Source organism: Cololabis saira, chromosome 17 (genome assembly GCF_033807715.1).
Source record: "Cololabis saira isolate AMF1-May2022 chromosome 17, fColSai1.1, whole genome shotgun sequence".
NCBI classification, from domain to species: Eukaryota; Metazoa; Chordata; class Actinopteri; order Beloniformes; family Belonidae; genus Cololabis; species Cololabis saira.
In genome coordinates this window covers 24,125,030-24,148,074 of record NC_084603.1, presented here as the reverse complement: position 1 = coordinate 24,148,074, position 23,045 = coordinate 24,125,030, and the positions used below count along the sequence as shown (strand labels likewise).

Genomic DNA, 23,045 nt, shown 5'->3' with positions numbered 1-23,045 from the left:
AACGGCTCCTGAAAAAAGAGCACGCCCTGCTTTCTTGAATGAAAATCGAAACATAATCAACGTTTATACTTAGAAAATTTATTGATATCATTTTCTCTGGTAATTTCCTTATTTTAGAATAGGACACGCCATATATCATAATACACACGTGTAAAAGGGTCTTTGTTTAATATTTATCGAAGCTTGATTTCCAGATCAAAGCGCCTCATAACTTCATCTGTCTTCCTCAGACCCCCTTCTCCCCTGCTAAAGATCTTGTTCAGTTATTGCGGTAGGGCGCCCATATACGCCACCTATCATGGTGATATAGGGCGAGATCTCAGACCCACTCTTTGCTGTTTGGGCCTCGCCAGCAAATTTCCATAACAGAAGCAACTACCCTGCTTTAGACTGACCAATAAATGCAAACTCTGACATGAAAACAGCATGTGGAGCCGAAAAGCAGTGCGTTGTGTCCCCATCTGTCCATGAATTTATGTCACAGAATCAGAGAATTTTGGGCATTTTTATAAACTCAGCTGCTCCACCTGCAGGCGTACGGGTGAAATATATATATAGCCTATATATATATATATATATATATATATATATATATATATATATATATATATATATATATATATATATATATATATATATATATATATATATATATACACACATATACATGTGAGTGTGTGTGAGTTAACTCTTTGTGATGCTTTGCAGTCACGTAAAAGTGGTGATGGCTGCGAGACTGAATGAAAGGTGCAACACATAAAATGCATTTATTTGAGTGCATGTCATTGCAGATTTCACGCCTTATGTGTAGCCACAATAAATCCAGCATCACCTTTGACTCCACACATATATTAGTCTCCCTTCGGTAAAGCGTCCCGTGCCTCGGTCGGTTGAGGATATTTACCCGCGGATCCAGAAGATGAGGACAGAACCTGATGCCAGCTGCATCGTCAGCATCATCAACAGCAGCAGCAGAAATGTCAGATCCACAATTAGCTGAAGTTGTGTCTCTATTCCCTGGCTGTCTTAACACCACGTGCAGTTGTAGCTGGTACTGTGAGGCGGCTGATTGAAACTGACCATGCGCAATGTGGGGCTTCCTGCCGAAGCAGTAAAACAAAAATAGTGTGGCCGAAACCTCATCTCAGCCACACAGCTGTCCTGTACGAGCGGAGCAGAGAAGAGAGGCACTCACAAGCGTGCGCACCCTCATCCCCACCACCTCCAATCAATTAGTCAATCAATTAGCCGGCCACTCACGATCGCGATCGTCAGGAGCCAGATTGGTTCAGTAATGATCAAATTAATTCTTAATCGCAGATAATGCACGCGGAATGAGTTTATTATTTTCTGGAGAAAACCAGTTAGGCCTTTGTCTTTTTTCCAAAGCTTTGATGCGCCTTTTTACATTGGACAATTTAGAGTGGATGCAATAATGGTAAAACTTGATTTTCTTTTTATTTATTTTTTTAATTCAGTTCCTCTGCAGCTGAGCGAGCCTTTTCCTGGTTGCGCAATTAAAAACACTCCGCAAGAAGCACAAAAGGCCAAATTCTTTAAATGCATATTATAGCCTATATGGGGGAAATGGGTTTGCATGAGATATATTTTCGTAAATTTTAATATGCATGGATCCCATGCGAGAATAAATAAATAAATAAATACATGTTCAATGGCGCTCTCCATTATAGCTGCTATAGCGTAATTGTTACTTGCTGCATGTGTCGTATATTCAGTTGAACGCTCCTCTCCCCCCTCTTCATCCCATCTCAGCGCTTTGACAGGAATTTGAAGTTTCCGGGCTTGAGCTGTAGACTGTGATTGGCCCAGGAGGAGCTTACCTACATGCAAATGAAGCAACGCAACCTTGCTGCCGCTGATCCAGAGCGCGAGGAGGGGAACCAGGAATACACTCACGTCCCCCGAGCTCCAGAAAAAACACCTCCAACACCTCCAATGTCCAAACTCCACAATTAAACAGGCTGGGGTGGGGGAAACAAGAGGGGAAAAAAAGTCGGACGAAAGAAGCTTTCGTGATTTTTACGCACCGTTCGTGTAGAAAGCAATCACGGAATACAAGTGGACAGACCGATTCAGTCAAAACTTCAATACTGTTATGAAGCGAGAATGAGCAGCGCAGAGGACAGCGGGAGCAAGTGCTCGTCGGGCCCGATTTCCAGCTTTACCATCCAGTCTATTCTGGGCACGCCGTCCGATGAGCCGCGCTCTGGGACCAAAGAGCTCTCCAAGGGGCCGCCGGCGCCTCCGCCGCCGCCGCGGAGACGCTCGCTGTCGGTGTCGTCCGAGGAGGAGCTGAGCGGCGGGGAGGACTCCGCCGACTGCTGCTGCTCCGACACCAGCCACGGAGAGCCCTGCACGCGGCACCGGCCACACAACTTCTCCTGCTTAGGTCAGACATTATTGCTGTTATTGTTATTATCATTACAATAATAATAATTATTGTTATTATTATTTAGTTGTATGTGTGTGTGTATATATATATATATATATATATATATATATATATATATATATATATATATATATATATATATATATATATATATATATATATATATATAGACAAAGTAAGCATGTTTTTGTGACTTTAACACAAATACACAGAAAAAAAGCAAATCCGCGTCCACTTTGTTGTAATAAGCGTCGGGACGATGTAGGGTCGTCTGTTCAGCCCTCTGTTTTCTGTCTCATTTCAAATTTAATTGAGCCTGATAATTGAGGAAACATGTTCGCACAGCGGCTTACACGACGTCAATTGAGCGTTAAAGCGTGCTACACCGTAACGTCATTGTGATTAGTTTTCTTTCGTGCGTGTGTATAAAATTGTAGCCGTAGATTTAATGAGTTAAAAGCTCACACAGTACAAAACTCTGTGTGTGTGTAATATATATATATATATATATATATATATATATATATATATATATATATATATATATATATATATATATATATATATATATATATATATATATATATATATATATATATATATATATATATATATATACATATAATATGCCTGTTTAAAAAGAAAGCACCCTTAAATTTGTCTGGAGAGTCATCAATCCTCCTCTGCTTCATTCAGGTGCCGCTAAGGGACTTCTGTCCGGGAGCGAAGCGCTGGCGCGGCGAGCGCACCTGTCACAGCCGCGGCTGCAGGATTACAAGCAGGAGCAGGAGCGGCCGTGCCACCAACTGTCACCTCTCTCCGACGAGAGACAGACGGACGGCGCGGAGAAGCAGAGCAACTCGGCCAAGAAGAAGACGCGCACGGTTTTCTCGCGGAGTCAGGTGTACCAGCTGGAGTCCACCTTCGACATGAAGCGCTACCTGAGCAGCTCGGAGCGGGCCTGCTTGGCCTCCAGCCTGCAGCTGACGGAGACTCAGGTCAAGACGTGGTTTCAGAACCGCAGGAACAAGTGGAAACGGCAGCTCTCAGCTGAACTGGAGGCGGCGAACATGGCCCACGCTTCCGCACAGACACTAGTGGGGATGCCGCTGGTTTTCAGAGATAACAACTTACTGCGTGTACCTGTTCCCCGGTCTATCGCCTTTCCGACGCCCCTCTATTACCCGGGGAGCAACCTGCCAGCGTTACCTTTATACAACCTGTACAACAAAATCGAGTATTGACTGACTGTTCTGTATGTTCACCACTGCAGTCCACGTAATACATTACAAACCATTACCACATTCTTATGTCTCTCCACAACACTTGTATATTAATTGTATCATTTTATTTGTTGGGGGTCAAAAATCTTATTATGCAACAATTAAGTCTCATAAGAAAGCAATCAAGCTTCCCTATATGTATAAAATACACCGTGTGTATAACTATTAACAATTTTGTACTTTTATTTCATTTTCCTCCTCGCTCTGTCCAAACTCTGGATTTTTTCCTGCATATCTCATTCCAGAAAATTGGATTAAAATAATAGTTGCTAATGCATATTTTATTTATAACTGGGTTGGAAAAAATAAAAAAAGGCTATAAATCCACAATGTTATTTTACCAAAGGACAAACAAGACACAATTCTTCCATATGAGGGAAATATATATTATATATTTTATTTGTTTTTGTTGTAATTTAAAGCATCAGATATAACCACATTCAATAAATTTTTCTATTTCAGTGGTGTTATGACTTTTTTTTGCATACATACTCCTTTCACTGACAAATTTTGTTTATTTTTCAACACTTGTAATGTAACATTATTATCATAATTTTGTGACACTTTTGTGTCCCTTAAGGAGCACAGAAACAGAATTCTACAGTGTGATATCTATGTAAAAGATTTGTTATACAGTCACATACATTTTTATTGTGACTGTATTAATTATCCTCTGAACCATTCCACAATAGTTGTTTCACACTGAGAGCATATTTAGCTTTTACCCCTAGGATAAAGGGGAAAATCCAGAATCATATTACGTAAACTAACATAAAATTATGTTGGATCCAGTGCAGTTTAGCTGTCTCTCCTACAAGTTTTAGGTTGAGCTTCTTGACAGGTGCATTTTAATTCTTATGGCGAAAGCAAACCCATTTGCAGAACTGCAGTGTGAAATGTAATGCAGTTATTCATCTGGAAGGCTAATATAGCTGCTTGATTCCTCAGCCTATACAAGCAGAATAAAATATCGAGCTTTGTCTAAAACTTCTTGTGTTTTTATTAAATCATATCCATATATATTTTAACCAGTTTCATAATCACAAACATTACAAGTGCTTATAGCACCAGAGGTGGTTTACAAGAAGTATGAAGCACATTTCATGCTGGAAATGAGATGCACAATATCTTTAACTAATCGTGCCTCTGGGCGGGATCTTCTCTCATTTGAAGTCTGCCTCCAAGCATCGGACCTTGGAAGAGGAAACCTAAGATGTAAAAGTTCAAGACTCTTGCTGATATTGAGCCGTACTCCTTTTCTACTGCGTGCAATGGATCAGCCGCACTTTGAATTCTCTTTATATAGTGCATCTTTACATTCAAAGGATCAGTTCAGTTTTTAATTTGTTGAAGCTCAGCACAACAAATCCAATCAAATAACATTTCTTAAAGAAAAAAAAAACATAGTTCAATTCATGCAAATGCTGAATGCACAATGTCACGTACTCACAGCCAAACACACTCTCACACTCAGATGTCTTGTGGTTAATGAGAAGCAATCATTTACCAGCTTTACTTGGATGTCACATCCCCCTCGCCTCAACCCAAAGTCTCTGTACTCATCCCACCACTGTGTGCTAATGGCTACAAAACCCAGCAGAATCATGACTAGCATGGCTCTGCTGCTTACAGATTATGCCTGACCCAATTTCTGCAACAGCCGCCCTGTGTTTCTGGGAAAATGGAAAGCGTTAGACAACAGCGGTGATTTATGGGTAACTCCGGCTACAGCGAGGAACTAAGGTGCAGGAGGATGAATTTGTGACAGATAGGAGAGGAAGAGAAAAGAGAGATGGAGAGAGGGATGGGGAACAGCAACGATGAAAAGGAGCAATAGCTTTGGTCGAATGAAGCTGTTTATTAGTTTCCAAGTGGTCATTATGTCATCATGTGTGACAGAAATGTGATGCTCTTTTGGATAGATGTTTGTGGCCCACTGACTTTAAGGAAATCTGCATGACCTGCCACCTGTTTTTCTTTTTTTTTGATTTACAAGGCACGGAGGGCGGGAGATGTGTGGAGATGCTGCAAGGAAAGAACACAAGCCGGATACAGAGAGTGAAGGAGAGGAATAGGTGGGAGGCAGAGGAGGGTGTTCGGTAGGAATGTATCACCACAATGGCAGGCGTGAATTACAAATTTTAATAGCGAGGCAATGAAAATGATTTGAAGTGGTTTAAACGGCAAAGAGACAGCGACTGGCATGGTGATGAAGATTTGTTGAGATGATATGTTGTGCCTTAGGATTCATCAAACCTGCCTGGTAAGGTGAAAAGCAAGTGTAATTCACTCTGTGGGATAATTTATGACGGGAGTAATGGAAGCTGTGGGCTACACAGTGTGGGGAGGAAGAGGCAAAGGCAGAGTGCACTGGGCAAACCGATGCTCGGGATAGTTTTAAAACATATTTACAGGATCATTATGAATCACATGAAAATATTTCAACAGTCATCAGCTCTTTTAGATTTTTGAGATAAAATGAAGAGGATCAAAAGTAAGTTAATCACGACTCCATTAGATTTAAACAGGCTGCAACAACATTATCTACTATTTTAAAGCTCTCCTCTAATATATATCAAGGTTTCATTTTTACATAATCCATCCTTTCATCATTTATTACAAGTATCTTGCAACTATTTACGGCCCATTTGCTTTAAAGAGGGCATGTGTGACTTTATGTTCAAGTGGAGGGACACAAAGTATAACTCCACAAGTCGATGTGGAGCTTCGAGTCTGCCTCAAGACAGGAGTTTTAAAAGCGATCGCAATGCATTAAGCCAGACAACTCTGAAGAGCTGTTTGCCCCCTAAATGAATTTGAGGGGAACGTAACAAGGTTTTTGAGGCAGGCCCTGTCATCCGCTGGCTTTAACCAGCTTCTGTATTTATGGGTTAATGGTTAAAAAGGAGAGCTCGGAGCAGAAGTGATTTTTCATGATTCTGTTTCATATCAACTGGAAATGAAGAAGCTGAAGGGGAATTGTGTTTGTCCACCCCCCCACCCGCCTCCACAGCCCCTCGCCCTTACCGGGAGAGGAATATGCTACCAGGAAAATTGGCCTGGAAGAATATTCACCATTCTCCATGTATGCTGAATGTATGTATGGGGATGTGAAATGAGTTAAAGTCATTATGTGACTGGATTTATAAATATGGCAGACTTTGAGATATTTGTGACTAAAAGGTAAAAGCAGTTCTGTAATTTGAACCAAATGAAAAAGAAAGAAAGAAACAAACCTTTAAGTCCAAAATCCAAGTCCCCAAGAACAACATTTAACCAGCAATGCGAATGAGCCCTTTGACGGCAAACTACATTATGCTCTATTGTAAAATCACCCACCATTTCTTAAACTGTCGATTTTCAAGTGCCACTCATGTCACAATATGCATTAGAGTATTATAAAATACAGTTGCAGAGAATTCACCTCCAGAGATAAGTCCATTAGCATTACCTTTTGCACAGTAATGGCTGAGCTACAATTTTCTGCACTCCGTTTTGTATTTGTAAGGATAATAGGGGGATTATCTTAAAGGCCTTATGCTACACACTCAAGTGTGAGACCACCAAGACAGAAAGCTCTGCAACAGTTGTTTTCACATCCTCCCCTCTCTCCCTCAGCCCTTCCCTGCTCCCTCTGCTCCTCGACCCTTTCAGAGAGAGGCAAAGAAGATAAAGCATGTCATTATTCTATTAAAGACCTACAATTTTTGTAATGGGACTTGCAGTGCTCGGCAGAAGTGCAGGCAGCTTCTTCAATATCCTGGACATTATTTGCTCGTTTAGTTAAATGATGTTTCTAATTCCCTCATAATTACTTGTAATGAGGCTGTCTCCCTCTTTTTGATGCGGCCACATCTTAATACAGTGTGGCATTCTTTTTTAGGGATAATTACCTCTCATGAGGCTGGGGGAGCAAGGCCGGGGTTTGCTGTGCACTGCACACGTGGCAAATTGGCTTGTTTCCTGCCATCTTGTCTTCCTGCAAATTGGTAAATTAAGTTTCTCGGTTGGAGCATTAGAACTGTTCAGTTTGCTTTCTCGGCTCCTTCAAATGATTTGCTTCTCTGACAGAAAGACACTTGTATACCCCGTGTCTCTGTATTGTGTATTATATTGGAGAATTATGAAATTTCTTTAAATTTTCCAATTATTTGGAGATGCATCACAGACGATAGAGCATATTCCTGCTTCGTTTTAAAGGGTGAAGGTTTTAAAAACGCAACGTTTTCACAAAGGGAACTAATGCTGCAGCCATACCATAAGCCGTCTGAAGAGCAATTCTGTAATTTTTGCAATAATAAATACATAAACAACTGTTTTATGTTTCATTGCTCAAATTGTAAGATTTAAAACTGCTTCTGCTGAGAATAGATGTTCTCTTCGCTGCCTCCCCTCGGCCAACAGACCCATCAGTGTTGTTCCTCTGAAATGATCCAGCTGCCGTACTCAAACCGCAGCCGTTGCAGGGTTGACTGAGGGGTTTTTATTTCTAAGTGCTGATGTGTCGCAGACAGTTTGGCTCTACAAGGGCCTGTTACACGCCGATTAAAGAGAGGGAAGGAGTGCTCCCGCAGGGCGGCCTTGTACATTTACCCTGACCACAAAAAGGTCTAACGTTTACGCCCTGGTGCTGACATGACCTTCAAACAAGGTCCCACTGCTGCCTGGGTGGATACTGGAACTGTCTGGGAGAGACCTGCAGTGCACCTAACAGACAGACAGGAAGAAGTCATATCTTGATATCAGAAATGACCTGCTATATCCTTGGAAGTAAGAAGATATGGCTTTTATCTGAGAATACAGTCACTTTTGCACTTATACAGCATTATTGCATGTATTTGTGTTTCCAAAAGATTTTTTTGTCATCCACTGCATGTTAGAAAATAGCATGGCAAGTGTGTCACCATTAAAAAAGAGCAAACTGAACAAACTGAAACAAAAGCCACTAAATAATTCAGATCCGGATTCAGTCATCAATCATCTCTTGGATGGAGCTAAACATGACTGGATATTGTTTTTATTTACGAGAACATAAACAGGTTCTCAAGTGATTCCTTTGTCTTTGCCGAGTCAGTGATCTATTTGTTATGAGACTTGATATTGAGCTCTCCTTAATAAAGAGAGCAGGAATCTCTTTGTGAAGACCAAGTGGTTTCTCTCAGCTGCAGAGGTCTGGTGTACAGAGAGATGATCCGTCACGTCACTTTGAGTCTGACTGCTGACCACATAGCCTGCAGCGTAGCAGCAGGGAACACAATGAGAGCAGAACACTATCACCTGACAGCTAATTAGGGATCACTCCCCTGGAAGGGAATACATTGTCTTTGAGGGAATGAGAGGAAGAAAGCAAGGGGTCACTAAAATCCGTGTGAAGCGTCAGTCAAAGCCACAAGCCACCTGCAGTTTCTAAAGGCAGCTCCTTGAAGAATGTATGTTTGGTTATCACTGTTACAAATTGTTAACTGTATGTAATTATAGTGGTAAAAATCCCAAATGGGCTGTTTCAGGTTGTCCGTCTTGTGTGCTCTGGGGTGAACTAAAATACAAACATCATGTGTCAAGATTAATAGTCTCTTTAATATTTCAAACTTCATTGACACCAATTGTCGCCAATTTTGTTTGCCAGTGTGTTAATATTTGTGGAGTGTGTGTGTGTGGGCATATGTTCATCCAGGGGTGTGAGCCTGGTTTATAGTAGAGACCAGGGAATTTCTATGAAAACACATTTGCAACCATTAGTTGAGTGTAAGGTTTCATGTGTAGAGTGCATCCTTTGGACTGGTGTCAGAGTTTCTGTGAGGCTCTGCAGCAGCCTCTTTAGGAGGGACAGTGCTGAGAGGTGGAGGATGGAGCTGGTGGTTGGGGAGTGGGAGTGGGAGGGGGGGGGGGGGGGGGGGGCTGGAGCCTGGGCGTCCCACCAGCAATGCATCACGGCAGGCAGGGTGTAACCCGAGCCGCCCTTCTGGCCCCAGTGTGGCCTGCAACAGCGCTCTCCCTCTCGGCCTTGTTTGCACTCCCAAGATGCTTTTAAAGAGATTTGGTGAGCGAGAAAACAGTTCTTCAAAAGAATTGTCGTCACATTAGAAGGGAATTAGCCAGGCCCGGGGCCAAGGATTCCCTGTTCTGACTAATTCTGCACCTCTCAACAATCCGTCTTGGTGCTAGGCGGCTGGTGCGGCGTGCTCAGCGTGTGTGCGGTGGGTCTTGGAGGAGACTCCCAGGATCCTGCAGGTGGACAAACCTTAGAAAAGGTCCTTGGGAAAGGTTACTGAGTAATCCATCTGACTCATGCTCGAGAACCGAAAGATTCATAAGAAAGTCATTTCGCCCAAACACTGAAAGAGCTTGAATGGAAATAAAAGAGGAATGTCATTGTTTATTTCAGCACACAGTTCAGAAGACCAATTACACTCTTGAAATTCACTTTTCATGACTGACTTGATTAAAAATTGTTTTTCCCATCTACTTAAGAGTAATGGATACAGTGATCTTATATAGTAGCATTAAAAAAAACTAAACAAAACTAAAATCTTCAGACGCTGGTCATCTAAAGCCCTAACATGAATACAGGCTTCCATTAACATCATTTTTCAGGTCAATGCAGGGAAACCATTTCAGCACTTGGCCACCTGTTCTTGGCCAAGCCTGCAGGGCCCACTGGCAACAACCTTTTCCTCTCACTATTAGGCAAACTAATCTGATTGAGAGAAAGACGGAGGCTGGGAGGGGCAGAAACTCGCAAACCGCATGCTGCAGGGTGGGACTCGACACCACCTCTTTTCCAATGTCTCTGATGGTTGAAGGGTTACTGCAGGATCAGGCTAACAGACAAGCAAGAAATGGGGCAGAGAGAAAGAGAAAAGAAAAAGAAACAAAGCTCTGCGTCCATTTAATGGACTGTCCTGTATTCATATGAAGGAGCGACATAGTATTTCTATATTGATCACAAGTGTTTCAGCATTTGAACCTTTTCCATGCATATACATTCAATGAAGTTTCTAGAAACTGTCTTGGGAAAAGAAAAAACTGAAAATACTTAAAAGTCATTAATGTGGTAAAACACTGGGAGGTGTGTGAAAGAAAACATACAGGAGTTAAACTAGCAGAATCCAGAATTAGCACTAAGCAATTGGCCAATTAGGAAATGAACAATCATGACAAGCTCATTTGCAAAGGGAAGGCTTTACCCTCGGGGTCCGAAGGTCGGGATCAAAGGGTGTCCCCCATGGGACTGCACAGAGATCCTCGGAGAAACGCTGATCCCAAGCTTTTGTAAAGGAATCTTCTAATTACAATAAATCTCCACTGCAAGGTAAAAGGCAAGAGAGCTTGATACAGTGGCTATATGATAGCTGTATCCTGAGGGCCTGCAGGTAGTCTATAGATGTCTGGGTGGAAGAGTGATAGGAGATAGTGGTTGCCAATAGGGCTGTGGCCTCTCATTTGCCCAGGTCAGAACCTCAGAATGTGATCACAGGTTTGGCGGATAAGACTGACCAGCACCTCTGAGCCTTCATGGCCTCTGGTGTGTAACTGGGTCTTTGACCTTGCCCACAGATTAGTATCAGTGTCAGTGTGGTGGTACAGGATTGAACTCTCCTACTCTTAGTCCTCTTTCTTTTATTGTCCTGTTTTCACATGAAAGCATGTCAAGCTTGTGTTCCTCTCAGCTGAAAAGACACTTAAAATCATGACTTTAGCCCTGTACCCTGAACTTTTACTATAGTGATGTACCCAGATCTGTTTGCCTTGATATAATAGTTTGACTATTTCAAAGATGTGATATGTTGTGTTCTGAATCTCTAAATACATACTCCATCACAACTTAATTTACACTATAACACCAGTGCTACATGCATGGCATAGTTTTTGTTATTGTGACACAAAAATGTAAGATTATAGCTTTAATGTTTAATAGTCGAGATATTCAATCTCACTTGCAGAGCAGCCACCTTTGTCCCACTTCAAGCAAAGTTTATATGATGCTCTCGTTGCTTCTCAGTGGGCACAACAGTCGGCCAAAGGGGGGAGAAGAGAGGAAAAGGAGGGGAGAACAGCAGTTTGTTCTTCCTGCAATTAGCATTCACGGTTAGCTAAGCAGAACTAATGCAGCGAATCTTTGAGTCTCAGCTTACCTGTCCTCTCATGCTGGAGTACCTGCAGGCCAGATTAAACTGTAGCGAGACGAAAAACTGCTCCCCCCCGATATATCCATTACAAACCTTTTATTATTAGCTGTGTTATTGGTAATTCCTGTTGAATAGCCATGTCAGAAACTATGCATTGGTGAAGGCGGCCTTCGAATAAAACAGGATATTGCATGGGTTTGGATCACATGCCAGTGACAGTGTAATTTTGAAAACCAACAGAGTGAGAATCACGCCTGCACTGCTAGCAATGTGTGGCAGGGCTGATGGAGGGCATAACTCCCGCTGGCACATTTTGATCTGACCTGTTTGAAGTGATGGGCTTCCCTTGACAACAGTTAGTCTTGTCACATGTCAACACATGAGCGCGCCCGCTCTCAAACGTCACTCCCCGATGACTTCATTTATATTTCATGGCCTTGTCTTCATGTAACATCTTCCTTTTGCACCTGTCTCTATTCAACTGTTCCCTGCCTTCAATTTGAAACTAACTTTTGTATCTGGCAAGGTCATCTACACATCTTCTTTAGCATTTAGGCCAAAACTGTATTATCTCATGACTCCCTTGTTAACTGGGGCAGAATCAGGATATGGTCTCTCCAAGTCACCATTATGGGGTATGGATGAAATTGCAATGATCTAAGGAGTGTTAAGTGACATCAAAATGGCCACACGGTAGAGCTTGTCACGCATTCCCTAGAAGAAATATGGCAAGGAAGTTATAGTTCTATGTTGACGATTGTAATACTTTATATGCAGTTTTTAATGCCAACAAAGAACCGGAGTAATAGGGGGATATAATTGTAAAACAAAGGCTTTATTTGCTGTAAAAACACCAGACAGACCGTTTTTTTTATGCTCTCCTTCCAAGTATGTTGATTCTCTGTGTTTATTCTCAGCTAATCATTAGCAGTTGTCTGAAGTGTTGTCTTATCAGTTACAAACAGGTACAAGTGGTACAAGTGTTCCCAATTGATCCAATAAAGATTCCCACCGTCATGAGGCCACTGTCTAGTCGCACTGAGCCCAGGAAGAGACACTGCTCTAAATCAATAAGTCTTCCTGTGTCACTGGCTCTGCTAAAGGCCACACTTCGAGTAGCCAGTCGCTGTGACTACTTGAGGCAGTGTGAAAAACCGTTCAAATACAAGTGATACTGCAACAGTTGCATTCGTGATATTAATTGCATCCATTGTTTTCAGGCAATTTGAAACCATGACGTTGCAAATATGGTTTAGTCAGATTTTTTTTTTTTTTTTCAAAATATGCCTCAAAACTGCTAGAGTAATAGCAGCTGCAATTGATGGACAGTAATTTCTATGACATTTTGCAGAACATTCTCCCAAATGGTTAGAGGCGGTTTCATTTAATTAATGTTGTTGTCAGTACTTTGAAGTACATGGCTTTAGCAGAAATGCAGAAAACGCTGAAACAATTTGCAGGGGAATTACAAAGAAACTTTGATAAAGCATATGGATTGAACACAAAAAGATCACATTTTGCCCTTGCTGCTTGTCACAAAATCAAAACGTGTCTAAATTGTTTAAACTGAACACAATATTTTGAAAGGTATTACAAATATCCCATGAATATATTTTAAGTTTGAAGTACGGCTCCAAGTACCTCTGTTGCTCGCCTCTAATACTCCCATGTGTATCATCATGCCTCCTTGTTGAACCATGGCTACTTCCCTCTACTTGATGTCCAATCTAAATAAAAAAGATTGTGATATAATAAAAGACCTGCAGTCCCTACTTATACAGTACTTATTGAGTGGAACATTGAGATTTATACAACTCATCTCAATGGTAGAGAAAAGGAGTGAAAGAGGCAAATAATATTTCTCCATGATTGTGAGGAGGGGGTTAAGGTTACCAACTAATTTCCCAGTCGTTACCTGCCAATAGGACTACATCCGGTCTCTTTAGTGTTTTTCAACCAGGAACAGTACAATCTGTTATACCGTAGGGGTCATCAGCTCTTTCCTCAGCCAATGATTACAATTACCTGTTTTTTTCTCCCTCCCTCCCTCCATCCATCTATCCCTCCTCCTATCCATCTCTTTTCCCCTTTTCTCCATTGAGCTATTACCCTAACTGGCTGTTGTGGAGCAAAGAGGAGGTGTGCGGAGAACAAGGGAGGCTTTTATGGACTCCCCACCAGCACCACTCCACACCGCTCCATTTTGAAATTATCGGGTCCCCTTGCTTTTGAAGTCTCTGTAAGCGCACCCTCCTATTTACGAGATGGCTACGTACTTAAAGGTCACAGGCTGATCAAGAGGTCTAAAAGATGGCCTTTTCACTGAAAGCACTGCAATACTCTGGCTTCCAGAGGCCACATCTGTGGGGATAAAAAAAAGGAAAATAAAATGCATCACTCCCCCAAAGTCAGGCATATTCAGAGTTTAATGTACAATTCCATTTACCCTGAAAAAGGCTGCAATTGAGAATAGAATTCACAATGAGCAAAGCAATTTATCAGTGCTTTTTTGTCAATTTCTGCTGGTTCAGGCACAAAGATATTTTACTCAGCAATTATTCGCAGGCCATTTTTGTAATATGTCAGGCTCTAACTTTGAACATGAAACCTTCAATCTATTTTGTTCAAAACATTTGGCATATTTGATGGAAACTACAGCATTTGTGACAGTGTCCATGATGGAACTTAAATTGAAATGTTTTCTTATTGACCATATCGAAGTGTAATCCAGCTTCTATAACCGCTTCATCCTTTGCATCTCCATTTTTCTTTCATACACCACCACAAAGGATATGAAATGAAACGGTTAAGACATGATCAAAGTGTAGACTTTCAATATCAATATCAATATCTCAAAATATTTTGGACAAAGCAACATAATTGTGACAAAAACCATAATTTTTAATACTTGACTTGCTACATTAAGTCTGGAGTCCATGGACATCACCTCCCTGGAGATTTGTGCGAGGCCCTCACTATACCATCTTCAGTTGCTGTTTGTTAGTGGACCTTTCTACCTTAAGTTCTGTCTTTGGTAACAGAAAAATATACGCTATTGGGTTGAGATCATGTGACTGACTTGGCCATTGAGGCAATTTAGTACCCTTATGCATCTGTCGAATCTTATGAAGCGCTGTCCCGTCATTTTTCCAGAATTTGGTTGAAAGTGAGCCGAGTATAGCCCCAAACACAAATTCATTTTACTACTTCATTGAGCAGTCACATCATTAAACAACAGTGAAACTGCCCCAGTGGCAGAAATAACCCTTGCAAGGCGTTAAAGCAAGCCCACTGAGGAACGGATGGCTTTCGTTGTGCCTTGGGTCACTTTGACCTGAGCCATAGTGCTTTGCTAGGGTTAAACCCGCCTCTGCCATGTTTGACACATGGCCTTGTTCAGGATCATGAGCTACTTCTCTCAGTCTCCATACTTTTGTCTTCCCATTATTCTGAGATCTAAGTCTGAACACTTTTGCACAGTGTTGACAAGACAACATGAAAGTAATTGTGCTGCAATACAGCAAAATGGTAAGTTGATCGTGGGACCATTGTACAGTATGCAATGTTGCATATCGGAGATTTTTGCATAAGTATCAAACCATCTTGGTATTAAAATTTTTTTTTTTAGCATACTTTCTTTTAGCATATATTTTTAGCGTATTTACTTTGTGTTTAAATCTTACTTTGGTCTTTGTCATGCATAATTTTGTTTTCTTCACCAAGTCTGGCACAATGAAATGTAGATATTCAAAGACTGTTTTCACATTTTCTGCTTGCCAACTGTGAAAAATGCCTTTATAACAAGAGAAATGACAAAACAAAGTTGCTAATCCAACATATTAGTGTATTCTGCAACAGTCCACCAAATTACCTCCGTGATTGTGCTGCACAGCTAGTTTAATCAGGGATTCAAACAGGTTTAATGACTATTAAGTTACTTAACCTGCTCTGCTAATTACCAGCTGAAGAATATGCTGTCCCTGTTGTTTCCTGGGTTGGACAGTCATATAATAGAGCCAACACCGGCCAGGTCCAGCATGTATCCGTCTTTAGCAAGAATGTGGCCTCTGCTGTCTTTGTAGCAGACTCTAATCCATGCACGTGTTTTTCTTTCTCTCTAGCTGAAAGATGCTCCCAGCTCACAGACATCAAATTATTTTTCCTATTGCGTCATACCTACATTTCAAAATGAATTCTGGTGTAAGCACACCAACAGTACAAGGTTATACCATGTAGTTTACTCAGAGAGAGCAAAGAGTACTCTCTCACACAAAGAAGTCAAATATATAAATGTCATCAATAGGAAAACATTTTCCAGTTCAACATTGAAATATGTTCATTTACAAAGATTATGTAAAGCAACTGCATATAATCTAAATTCATGGAGCTTTAGCTGAAGTGGATGGATGAGTAAGAAATTACACTGTAGCTGATTCAGCTGCAGGTTTGTTTAACTAATGTAATTCCCTGAATCAAATTGTTTGTCTGAGACTTAATCGCTCAGAACCCCCGACGTGACAGCACCAAACAAAGCTGTACAAAGGCACACAAGCTTTGTTCATCATAAGGTCTCAAACTAAACACAATCTGTTATTATTATTGATAGCCTTTGCCTTCAGCGTGTCTTATTTATCAGCCAACTGGGGTTGAATGCAAGACAGCCACAGCATATTAAACATCACTTTGACAACGTCTTTTAAAATATGCACACTGCGTGGGTAAGTTGGTAGCAGCGCCAACTTTGAAATTTTATTGATTGCATCACATGTGGTAGCATGATCCATGTTGCATCTGACAACAGCATAAGAAGAGAGGCCAGAGCACTGGGACTAATGAAACTGTTTTGAGAGGGGGAGCACGGAGATGGATGTTGCTTTCTACAACATTAACTTTGCAAATGGCTGCAAGAGAGCGGCAATAGCTCATGCCACATGCACGTTCTTGTCAACACATGCTGCCAACGCTAGCAACTTCCTGATGGTTAGCATTAATGCCAAACCAAAATTCTCAAGCCATTAAAAACACCTGTATTCATGGAGGGAGCTAAAATGAAGTAATACATTTCAGAGTAAATGGAAATCCTATTAACATCACAACAACACTCGTGGCAAAAACAGTGGGTGATTTGAAAAGTGTCTCCTGCTGTCTGCCAGTGGCGATGACAGATGAGGTGAGGTTGACGTAAAGGGATTGGTGTGGAGCAGAAGTGGGGTTGGGGTGTTCTGAGTGGATGTAGAGGAACAGACCCTGGGTTAAATCCCTTCAAAATGACTAATCTTACATAATAATATCCTCATGTGTCTTAATAAGAGCAAACCCCGAACAACGCGACAGCATCTGTCTGCAAGGTCTATGAAAACTCACTAACTATGTTATGGATCTTGAAGGCAGCTACATCCATGGTAAATATGCTGCGTGAACATCTAATTTAGAAGCTATATCTTCTTTTATGACACCATTACCGGTGGCTATCACCATAACTGCATCCACAGTAACAGTCCTCACAAAAGCCACGATGTGAGACCGCATGAGGGCGGCTCCCACATCAGAGCGAGGCTGTGCCGTTACACACACCAAGAGCCCCACAAAGTCACACAACAAGAGGCATAAAATGGTCTCTACAGACTGAATTAGCTTTCTGGTATTGTTTTAACTGGGAAGTAATTAACTGACTTGGTCAATAGGTGGAATGGAGAGCCAGTGTGTGAGGTGTTTATAGGTCCCAAGAGTCACAGCTGAGGTGAGAGGGCACGACAGAGCCCATCTATCCAAACCCAATGACCTGACAGATGCTCAACTGTAGGCTCACACTCATATCAATTATTGATGAAATAAAAGAGACTTTATTTTTGAAAGATACTGATCTTAACAATAACCGGATTGCACAGTTTGTCTAATACAGAGTTGTGAGATTGACTGTGTTCACGTACACTTTGTTTGTTTGAAAGTACGTATTTGAATGCACACATCTGTGACAATCAGACGTACTGAATGGGCTCCCTTTTATTTATTTTTTTTTAAACACATTTTATGGATAGGCACTGCAAATCAGTAAATGGCTCCCTTTGCTAATCATCTCTGCTGTAGCAAGGGAAAAAAGGGAGAGATAACTGTTTGAGTGGAGAGGTTGAGGGCGTCTCTTTCAGACCTGCCCCTGCTGTCTGTGAATAAAAGCCTGAAAAGGAGCCACAACGACAGGCTAGAAGTGAGTCCGACTGGGCTTTGAAAACGGTGCCTCTTCTCCAGGCCTTGGTGCTAATGCATCCGACTCAAAGGCTGTAAGCCAGAGAGAGAGACAGAAAGGTGGAAAGAAAGGAAAAGAGAGAAAAGGGTTGAGAGACAGGGAACTGGTGCTACAGAGGACAAAGAGCTCCAAGGTGTGCACTCGGTATTCAGTAATTGGTAAAAGAAGCTTCATTTCTTACAGTGATTTCCTGTCTTTTTACTGTCTCTGACAACCCTGATGCTTTTAATAGGGCTATGAGTAGGGGCTATTCTGTGCACCCACATCCACCTCCCCCCATCCAGTCCTCTCGAATACCAACCTGTCTGGCTGCTCGCTGCTCAGTCTGTCCACCCCTCCCGTCTCCTTCCATCCTCACAAAATGGAAAAAAAGAATAAAAGCATTAACCATATTCTTTCTGTCATTCTCTCCCTTTGAATACCTCAAGCCCCTTTAGCTTTAATCATTTCTGGATCAGGCTCAGTCCAAATAAGCCAAGCCATTTTCTGCACTCAATTACTCCCTTAACAGCAGGAAAAAGAGAAAGGATTCACGTATAGTGAGGAGAGAAAGAGGGTGAGAGGGAGAAAATTGTGAAGCATCTTCATCCGCCAAAATGCTTTGAATGCTTCGAAAGGCTTTCTTTTTTTAATGAAAAACCAGTAATAAGAGATGGTTCTGACTATAACAAAATGTTTACTGTCTGTTCGCTGGCTGTGAGCTCTTCCCTCTCCCCGGATAAATTGTTGAAGTGGAAGAAGGGGAATAAAGGCTTGAAGAAATGGGTCTGCAAATTATTACATTTCCAGTCAACCACACTTTCATTACCAAGAAAAATATATCAGAAGGTACTTCACTCCGAAAGGTATTTTAATAATACATTACTTTTTCTCATAACTACTCTTAACCTTTAGATAAAATTCATTTTGGAAGAATGTAGCTGTCATGGCTTGGTGTTCAGTAAATGGGACATCTAACTCTTATTTACTGTTGTCTGCTTGAATCTATCTATCTATCTATCTATCTATCTATCTATCTATCTATCTATCTATCTAGTATATAGAAATAGGTAAAGCAGCACTCAATCAGCTGACATGGGCTTCAGACCTAAAAATGCTGCCCTGTTTTTCCTCATTGCCCAAATTGCCCACATTGTTCTAAATGCCTGCCAGTAGATACAAATCAAGTACAAAATGTGTGAACACCAACAGAGGTCAATAAAGCATGTCCACAGTAATATAATGTGATTGATTTTCCTCTGCAGCCCTTTCCATACAGGATTCTGCAGCAAGCTCATTGACGATGATTACACAAAAACTGCAGATGGTTAATCATAATGGCCCTGGGTGAGCACTTTACTTTGGTGCTCCCTCCTTCTCATACCCCGTGCTCATTTCCGCTCTTAGCCAGCTGATGGCCAGTAAGGTCAACATGACATGCATGCATCCCAGAACGCCATCCATAGAGGCAAGAGCGGAGGCTGCTGTTTGGGTGCTTCACCAAGAGCCTCTACTGGCTCCGGCTGTTTCTCTCCACACTCTCTCATTATGTCAGTAGTGCTACAGTGGGTGCTGGGGTCGAACACTGAGAACGGGGGGGGATGCTGTTCTAGGGTCCTCAACAGAAAAATAATATCTTTGCCTGCCAGAGGAATACAAACAGTAAACAGAGAGAGTAAACAGGTAGATGTGAACCTTTAGCGCCGCAATCAAAACTCAGAAGGAACGATTCCATGTAATGGAAACATGCTGTTCGAAACTACTGTTTATATTTTTCATGCAGCAGGATCTCCAAACACTATATTTTGGCCAGAATATTACAACGTCATCAGGAAACCTATATCATGTTTTCTTCATTGTTGTGAAAAGGAGAAGTTGAGTGATTGTTCTTTATGCACCTGTGTGCTTTTTCCCCATTAACTTTCCACTTTTCTCCCCCAGTCTGGAAACATGCATGTTGGTACACTGACTGTAGATAGGAGTGTGAGCCTGCATGGTTATTTTAGATGCATGATAGACTGGTAAGCTGTGGCGGCTGCCTTTTTTCCTTGACAAGAGTTGGGATGGTTTCCGGACACACCCACCTCCCACCTGAACTTGAATAGGATGAAGTGATCTCTGCAAATGAAATGAATGAGATCCTTGAGGCTAAGACTCTTAAAAATATCAAGGCATATTACAAAAACATGCATGAATAAAACCTTGCTCTAACAGATTACGTTTGGTGTTAAGATAGCCGAAGAAAAGTTGCAATTGGGATGTGAAAAGAAGTCCTTAGCAACATATTGAAAAAGCACCTCAACATACTCAAAATTATAGCTCTTGTCTTTGCCAGGATGATCATTTACAGCACACGAACAAAGCTGCCAGCTATCCAGGATGTTAATTAAATCTAGATGCCTTTTAATGCATTTAAACACCCACTTTATGCTCTCCACTTTTCATCTTTCCACAAGGTATTTCACCATTTCTTTATTATGCTCATTTAAGAAGAAAATCCTGGCCAAATGAATGTTCACAGAGAAGAACAGAAGCTTTGACTCTTAATGGGCATGTTAGCGCGGCAAAGTCGCTAATGGACAACGTTAATTATCACAAGCTTGGAAAGCCTTACAAAGGAAGCGGATCAATATGCAACGTGCCGTGCTTTACTCATTCATAGATTTTGGATGATGACATTTGTCCTAGGCAAGAGTCCATTGTAAGACTGGAATGGTGGTGGTGACTGAGAGGGCGAGGAGCAGGAGTGTTCTGCTCTTTTATTTAAGCATGTAGGCTTAAAGAGGATACCTAACGCTTTCATGAAAACAGACAAGAGGCAAAAGGAAGAGCAATATGTGCTGGTGAATAAAGGAAGACAAGAGAGTCTGAGTCCTAATGAACCTGGTTCAACATGATGGCTAGACTGTCCGTGGAGAACAAAGTGCTGGAGAAACTATAGAAACTGTAAAATTACCATTATCATATACATTGTTCACAAGTGCTTCATGAAAATATACCTTTACTTTGATCAGGAATCAATTCAAAAGGGCAACAGGTAGATAACTAACAAAGAACAGAGAAACACAGAAGTGTGGCACATCTGGTTGTACATCTGTAGATGTTACCTATACAATTATTCAACAATGATTGCATTTATATCTTCTTCTGCTTATTGGTACTTGCAAAGTTAACAGCACAGACTAGGAGTGTAAAGGATTTGTAAACCCAAAAACCACACATCCATCTTTTCCTATAAGTAATGTATTTTTAAAGGAAAAATGTGCAGCACATGCATGCACACTTTCTCAGGCCATGTCCACTTTAGTATGCTTACATTTACATACTTTAAAACTTTTGTAACTGTCACATCTGGTGTCCATACTACAACCTAAAAATGGATTTTTTTTTGATCCATTGCAGAACCTATTTAAGGTGTAAATTGTGAATGTTATGGTCTGATGTGGACGAACAAAACTGAAACCATTTGGAAATATTTATGTGGTTGCACAGATTCACTCCTGATTTGCTCTTCTATATATATATATATATATATATATATATATATATATATATATATATATATATAGTAGTCTTCAACAAAGGTTGTTTCCAGTGGTGTTTTATCCTGTTTTTACTCATTAAATAAATAAATAAAATGTTGAAAAGCATTACTGGAGAAAGCAAACAGTTTTACTCTGCTTCCTTAAAGTATGGATTTATAAATAACTGTAGTCACTTATAGCAATTGTGAACAAAGATAGCTACTCTTGCACGATTAAAAGACCTCAATACAGTTCCTTTTAATAAGAGATTATTCAGATCTTGTGGCAAGGCATGACACTTACTCATGATACTTTTTCCCTCTAAGGTCTGTTCTTCTTAAATTTGTGTGAAGAAATGGGTCAACTTTAGCTGGGCTTTTTTGCCTCCTGTTTGTAATCCAAATATTTCTGATTTGCACCTGATTGCTTCTCTCCCTCACTCTTTTTTCATTCAGTAGTCTCTTTTCTGTTTCTTATTCGAGAACCAAGACAATCAGATGAAACAAATTCCCTCTTCACTGACGAATGTCTCAATTTTACAGTGGTAAAACTTTTCTTCGCTGTTGTTTTCCAGATAATTTTTATTCAGTTGTGAAAAAAACAATGCACCTTACAGATGTGTCCCTGTTTCAACACACCTAATTCTAATTAATAGTCATCATCTGCATGCTATTAAGGTCTGTACACGTCTGTCAATGACACAGCCATGTCTATCAGGGTGTGTTGAAGCAGGGAAACGTCTCAAACATGCAGGACAGTTGTACTTGAGGATCAGGGTGGGGAAACACTACTCTAGATGACTAATCTTAAGCTTTATGTAGTTTATGGTACGATAAATAAATAAATAAAACAAGATAAAAGAATGTGTATATATATACACGCCGGTATATACTGGTACACACTTTTGCATGTTTGCAGCACCGACATCATGTTACACAATTGTGTTGAAATCATACAGTAGCGTGCCATAAATCTGTTCTTGTATGACTAATGGATCAAGACTGCTTTCTGTTGGTGCTGTTTCCAAATGACTCAGAGTTAACTGGAAGTTCCACTGAAATGTTTTTCAGACATTTCTTAAAGTTGTCATTTCTACACACGCAAGGATCATATATTAACATTGCTTCCATTAAGACCCAATGACCTACTACATTTGGTTTTAGTGTTTGAACTTAAGAAGTCTTAAAAAAAAGTAATTCAGCAACAAATCGCATCAAGTCCAAAGACCATTTTTTTGGTGTTTTAATGACGGCTTGACCGTTGTGTGGTAGACTTCCACAGAATAAAGCTTGTTGGACAATTCTGTGTCATTGTAATCTGTAATTCTAGTCCCACAGCTAAAACCTTGGTCGGTGTAGCGTGGGCATACAGCCAAAACACACAAGTGAACATTCAAACTAAAACATCTGAACAAGTAACTGGATCTTCTATAACTTTGGGGGTAATTTGGACACGGCATGGCACACTTTCTTT

The 23,045-nt window shown here is 40.9% G+C and overlaps 1 protein-coding gene across 1 annotated transcript; it reads left to right on the top strand.

The window, feature by feature from the left end:
• The first annotated feature begins 1,901 nt into the window (after positions 1-1,901).
• On the top strand, positions 1,902-4,127 carry hmx2 (H6 family homeobox 2). Its single transcript, XM_061745293.1, has 2 exons — positions 1,902-2,410; positions 3,110-4,127. The coding sequence occupies exons 1-2, from the start codon at positions 2,128-2,130 to the stop codon at positions 3,655-3,657; spliced, it is 831 nt and encodes a 276-aa protein (XP_061601277.1). The 5' UTR covers positions 1,902-2,127; the 3' UTR covers positions 3,658-4,127.
• Positions 4,128-23,045: the final 18,918 nt, after the last annotated feature.

Excerpts from the sequence above, each read along its gene's own strand:
- hmx2 (XM_061745293.1), top strand. The coding sequence starts at position 2,128 with ATGAGCAGCGCAGAGGACAGCGGGAGCAAGTGCTCGTCGGGCCCGATT. Across the intron at positions 2,411-3,109 it reads ACACAACTTCTCCTGCTTAG|GTGCCGCTAAGGGACTTCTG; the intron begins GTCAGACATTAT and ends TGCTTCATTCAG.